This window comes from Nicotiana attenuata, unplaced genomic scaffold (assembly GCF_001879085.1).
Source record: "Nicotiana attenuata strain UT unplaced genomic scaffold, NIATTr2, whole genome shotgun sequence".
Classification (NCBI taxonomy): Eukaryota; Viridiplantae; Streptophyta; class Magnoliopsida; order Solanales; family Solanaceae; genus Nicotiana; species Nicotiana attenuata.
The window spans coordinates 17476-23879 of record NW_017672565.1 but is presented as its reverse complement, the minus strand read 5'-3'; the positions used below and the strand labels follow the sequence as shown (position 1 = coordinate 23879).

The 6404-nt window shown below is 38.0% G+C and overlaps 1 protein-coding gene across 1 annotated transcript; it reads left to right on the top strand.

Moving 5' to 3' along the window:
• Positions 1 to 450: 450 nt before the first annotated feature.
• Positions 451 to 3309, top strand: LOC109213686 (uncharacterized protein At4g28440-like). The gene is made up of 2 exons (XM_019377519.1): positions 451 to 886; positions 2859 to 3309. The coding sequence occupies exons 1-2, from the start codon at positions 592 to 594 to the stop codon at positions 3047 to 3049; spliced, it is 486 nt and encodes a 161-aa protein (XP_019233064.1). The 5' UTR covers positions 451 to 591; the 3' UTR covers positions 3050 to 3309.
• Positions 3310 to 6404: the final 3095 nt, after the last annotated feature.

The following is a 6404-nucleotide window of genomic DNA, read 5'->3' as shown; positions in this document are numbered from 1 at the left end:
TCTTAAGTGTCATATTGTAGACTTAGTATAAATAAATACAAACATCCTTATATAATAATCCAAATTTTTATTAGTGACAATTTGTTCACTTGCAAGTTGAACCAACTAATCTAAGTAGTCCCTAATTGTTCAAGAGAATAATTTCTTCCTTATTTACGTATTGTTATTTCCTTTTGACCAATAAGAACATGCTATCCAATAATCCAATTTTCAGATTCAACATCCTACTATTCATCGTGCCTCATGTTTTTTGGCATATTTAAAAACAATTCATTGTGCCTCATTATCAATATCATAAATGAAATGGTTAAGTGGTGCAACATAATAAATAATTGCAATATCTTTAGAAGGAGAAAAAAAAATAAAAAAGCAAAAAGAAAACACCCAAAAGGAACAGTTGCCTTATGGGAGAGCGAAACGACGTCGCTGTTATCGTAGCGTCAACGCCACATACGGGAAACCATTCAGCAATCCCGTTCAAAACGTACTCCTTCATTTCCTCTAATTCTCTGAGTTCAATACTACTAGGGTTAGGGTTACAGAGACAAATCAAAGAATTTTGCCCATCATAATCCATTTCCCATCCCAAAAATGGCAACCAGATCCGGCAACCGACAACAGGCTAACGCCGGTGGAGCAGCAAACACAGCAAAACCAGCGAAGAGAAAGCCAGTTTTCATAAAAGTGGATCAGTTGAAACCGGGAACAAGCGGTCACAATCTGACCGTTAAGGTTGTGAATGCGAACACAGTACTCAGCAAGAAACCTAGGAATCCATCATCATCGTTGCGTGTGCCAGCACGACCCCAACAGAACACTCGCATAACCGAATGTCTTGTTGGGGATGAATCTGGATCCATCCTTTTCACTGCTCGTAACGATCAAGGTTTATTCTCCTTCTCTTTATATGTGTTTTCACCTTTTTTGTTGCAATTTTGGACCTTTTGTTTTTGACACTTTGTTAATCTGTTTAATTTTATGTGGTCTGTATAGTGATCCACATTGAGGATGGTTTGTGATTGAAAATGAAACTATTTTATAGCAATGCAGTTATAAATGTATGTGCTAGGGGGATCGGAAAGTGTGTTTTTAAGTGTTTATTTATGTGAATCTGCATTTTAAATCTGCCAATTTATCATATTTTTACTTATCGAACAGAAATGTATTTGCTTAGTTTATTGACTCTTAGCATTTGGACAAGGGACGGATAAAATACTCGTAAAGACCTTCCCCAAACCGACCATAAGATTGGAGGTTCGAGTCACCAAGTGATCAAACTGGGAAATACGGCTGAACTCCTGGGTGCAGGGGTTGGGTGGTGGAATAGTACCATGTCATATTAGAATTTCATTGAGTAGAGCATTATCCATATGCCTTTCTTAAATGAGTCTATATTGGCACAATTTATTTTCACACCTTACAAAACCACCTTTTCGTTTTAATTTAATGCCCCCCCCCCCCCCCCCCCCTCTTTCTCTCCCACCCAATTTAGGATATACTTTTTACTTCTCACTAGTTACAAAAGGAAATCCTGTAGCCCTCCTTCCTTACTGCCCTCACTTGCTAATGAAACCTTAGCACAGTCATTTCAGTGTTCCTTTTTACGTGCGAAAAGCTTTCATCATTTTGTATTGAGAAAGGATGCACCAATGCATATGTAAGAAACTTGTTTTCTCTTACTGGTTTGTCTGATTTGGCTGGGTTATGTCATTGTTGGCTGCTTTTTTGGTACTTTTGGTGGCACTGGATTGGAAAGAAGTAGAGAGGATTGACTGGTGGAGGTGAGGAAGTGATTTTTGTGAGCATGGAGTAATAGGGATTCTGAGAAGCTGATATTCAAGGGGATATGCAGGTAGCCAGAAAACGGGGAAGAAGTCAGATAAATAGCACGGAATTAGATGATTGTAGGTGATCAGATATAAAGGCGAGATATCATTAAGTTAAAATGTTAAATAGCCACTACCTTTTCAAGTGTGAAAATGCAGAAAACCTACCACTTGGGTGTTTCCTGTATGGTCTCAATACTCATCTCTAAAAAATTATATGTGAGGCTTCTAAGCAACTTTTCCTGTTTTCCCTCTACTTTGGTTTTCGTAGAAAGGAAATGGAAATTCACAAAAGACTCCTATTGAGATTAGACCCTAGTGTTTGCAGTGTTCAAAATAAATGGCAAGCTGAAGTAGTAATTGTCAATATTTCTTCTCCCATACATAAAAACATTTCCAATTCCTTGATCAAGTTGAAGTATTAGTTAACCTTTTGCTTGTAGAGTGAAGTTCACATTACTCGGAAAGGTATTCATGGCTGTGTCTATTCCATATAGTAGTCCAAGAGATATATAAGCATGAAGCTGCAGGCAGCATTAGTATGAAATATTGTTTGATCCTAAAGCTCATTAAGGTGGTTGACTAGAATTATGCACCATGTAAATATGTCTTGTGTGTTTGCTATTTATAATTTTTTATGATTTTGTTGAAGCAGATTAACCTGATATTTAGTACAGAATCAAGTTTTATTGATGTGGTTTTGTGGATTAAGGGTTTGTTTCCTTCAGTTTTTTTTCTTTTCCTTGCATCTTTTGTTTTTGTTTCTTTACAATTGAGTAATACACATGATCCGATTTTTCCTCCTAAATTGCCAAAAAGGGTGTTTTTTTTTTTTTTTTTTTTTTTTTTTTTTTGTAGCCATAGCATTGACAAGTAATGTGGTGAGCATGCTCTCCTCCACCTACTTCTTGTGATGTCGATGTACCCAAATGATTTTTGAATTGTGGATTTCCTTAATTTAATATCGTTTTCTTAAGGGATACAGAATGAACTTTACTTCTTTGATGTGGTAACATCTTGACTTCTTTGCAGTTGACATGATGAAGCCAGATGCCACAATCATACTTCGAAATGCTAAGATTGACATGTTTAAGGGGTCTATGAGGCTAGCTGTTGATAAATGGGGTCGTGTTGAGGTTGCTGCTGGGCCTGCAAATTTTGTGGTCAATGAAGAAAACAATTTATCCTTGGTTGAGTACGAGTTGGTGAATGTCGAAGAATAGAAGTGAATTTTACATTACTAAGGGGGTGCTATTGGGTAAATTTGCTTTTGTGGCTATCTGTTTTTGGTATACAAATCTCACTCAATAAATTAGTTGTCGCGTTGAAGATGCTTAACATGTGGTAGGACTAATCTAATATCAGTTCATTGTAAAAAGGATTCACCTTATAAAGAGTGTGTTAAGGTGGGTGTTAGCACTAGTTTTTTGGTAATATATCTTGCTTTCAGTGCATTTATTGATTCAGATTATGTTCCTCTATCAATTTTCTTGTTGTAGTTTTCCTTGTTCCTGAGGGGCTTATTGGACTGATGCCTGCTGTGATGGGGGATTCACCTCAGAACCATTTATTTGCATCCTCCATATCTTAATACACCAATCTCAGAAATCCAAAACTTCATTATGATTTCAAAGTTGGGCACTCTTCACTTCTCAAGCAACTGACCAATTTCATTATGGTGATACCTGCTATGATGTTTCTAAATCGTGCCAAAATAACTGGGCGGAACAGTCTATTTCCCTCTGGATTCCTATTATATTATTGTTTTTATTTTTTATATAATGGTTCTTAATTGGCTGCCTCGTATCTCACGTTAAGTGGCTGTTGGCTGTTGCAGAGAAAATCATTGAGGAAACTGTTCCAGAGAAACTTCCTCTTGTGTTGAAGCATGAAAAATACTTACTCCTGCCGTGTTACGTTAAATAAAACAATTTAACCTTAAAAATCACAAACTATATTAAGGATGCATATCACTTAATATATTTATGTGATAAAAGTGTATATGTAAGACATATTTCGCACTTACAAGCGGTGTAAACATTGAGTGCAGTTAATTTTGCAATATGCACACAGCAACACTGATACATACTCCCCAAATGACGTTTGGGGTTTTGTTCCTGTCTGCTTGCTTGTTTAATTGACTCGAGGGCCAAACATACGCCATTTAGGTCTCCCCGGCATGTGGGTCATAGCTTGAAGAAAGCTTGTACTGGTTGAGTGATTGTACTAAATAAAATAAGCGGAATACTTTTTGACGCAAAATATCATATTTCTTTAGAAAGATTAGGCATGTTTAGCTATTTCAACTTAATCTGCTACAGCCTACAGGATGAAAGCAATAACTCCTATTAAAGTGTTATGACAATAATAAACCGAATAATTCTGAATCAGCTATAAATTTATGACTAACTTAGATAACAAGGAATCGTTCACGCATTTGATGATCAGGTATGACATTGTTAGACCTCCGCCACTTTGAGCTTGACTTGACAACGAGAGCGTTGTCATGAGGCAGCAAGAGTGTTGCAGGGCAGGTGCACGAGTAGCACCAAGTCAAAAAGGGAAATGGGCAAGTGATGGCCAAGGCTTCGACGGAGGCGAGGCAGCTTGGCAAGGGCTTGACAATGAGTTGCGAGCTGAGGGTGACACGTGATCATGGCAAAGGCATCAAGGCATGAGGCAGTGATGCCAAGACAAGGTAAAAACGAAGTGGCAAAGGCAGGCTAAAGTGCAACGGAAGGCAGTGCGCGGGACAGATTTGTCATGGCATTGGGGCATGGCAAAGCGCCATGTTCATGGGCAATGACATAGGCAAAATGTGGCTACAATGCAGCTGGATACAATGGCATTGGCGCCTGATTCAAGCCAAGGCACGAAAATGGGCACCAAGCTTCAGATTGACCAAGTCAAGAGCGGTTACGGCGCATGCTGTGCACATGGGCAGCAGTTGGCTTTGTTCAAAATGCTGGCAGATGGGAGTTAGCACGTTTTTTGCCATGTTTCCATTATTATTGGCATGATCTTTACATGTTCCTAGTAGTGGGGGTTATCAACTACGTTAGGCTAAAATAGTGGGCTGTGTGGGACAAGTATCTAAGCCTAAGGCAACTAATGTAAGAAAAGGGGTTGGTTCATATGTTATAAATGGGCAGCACCCTTTATGTTTGTGGCATAAGTGAAAAACATGTAAGAATACACATTGAGTTAGGAAAGAGTCCTAAGTCTGGTTTTCAAGAGTGAAAACACCTAACGCTAAGAGTAGTCTTGTGAGGGTCAAGAGTGATGTTCTTGTACACGGCATTGTACTTAGAGTTTGAGTTTCTTTGTATGCTCGAGTTAAATACAAAGTTGGGAAAAGAATTTCCTGTATATTGTGCCTTGTGTATCTTTATTTTCTGTTGCCTTTATCATATTTCGTTGCCTAAAATCAATCCTAAACTTACTGCGTTCAAAAGCTACCTAAAATATTCTAAGTCCAAAGTTGCTGTAATTTTGGCTAAGTGTTGGAGCAAGCTGAAGTCAAGTGTGAGACTTGGCTACCGTGCAGGCTGTTTTTGAGTGACATAAAACACGCTTGTGACAGACATCCCAATGAGAAATCAAGACTGAAGACTCATCAGCAAAGTACATCTGAATATGATAGCCTCTTTAAACGGAAAATTAAAGTGGGGTGGGGGGGGAAGACTTCATTAGCATCACTGCAGATGCTTGGACTCTTCAACTTAAACTAGTAGATATCCAATCTATATGGAAAAAGTTATCTGTATTTGCACTAAAGTTTTCAGGTTAAGGATAAATTCAAGTACCTCTTTTTGGTAATAAATCCTATTCTGTGTGCCAAAGAAACAAAGATCATCATTTCACTCCAAAATACATCAGAAAATAACTTGGGTACTAGTGTTACATTGTCCATCTAGATCCATTGGACTACAAAGACATGCACTGCATCCCAAAACATTTTACCAATCATCCATCTACAATACAAGAGGAAAGGAAGCACTTAAGGCAGGCAACCGAAATAACTAAGTACATTACCATAAAGCAACAAGCACAAGTCAGTTTAAAAGGCTCGGGGGAAGTGGGGAGAGAAGGCATGCAAAGAACTCTAAAGTCAAGAGTCTTATTGAAGGTTCATAGCATTGATTGGGAAGATCCAAAATCTTCAAGCTGAAAGGTAGGTCAAAGCAGCAATCACAGCCCTAACCAAGCAAAAACTAAAATCAAACACCGATTTAACAACTATAGGAATTTAACCTACAACACTGTGCTGTGCTGTCACCACTCTAGACATAAGTTTCTTGATTCAATAAATTAAACCTGCACTAGAGCTTCTATAATGATTTGCTTTCAAATCAGATTTTAGTACCAACCAGTTCCTTAAGTCATCTGGAACATTATGTACAAATTAAGTTTTAAATCTGAGGCACATACCACACTAACGAATACATCAAACTTCGAAATTTAGCTCAGTCCAAGAACCTACATATTACATTCTTCAGATTTTGATGTATCCAGGGATGGCTTATAACTCCTTGAACAACACTTAGAACTTTCCACAGATTGGCAATATATAACCAA

Excerpts from the sequence above, each read along its gene's own strand:
- LOC109213686 (XM_019377519.1), top strand. The coding sequence starts at position 592 with ATGGCAACCAGATCCGGCAACCGACAACAGGCTAACGCCGGTGGAGCA. Across the intron at positions 887-2,858 it reads CACTGCTCGTAACGATCAAG|TTGACATGATGAAGCCAGAT; the intron begins GTTTATTCTCCT and ends ACTTCTTTGCAG.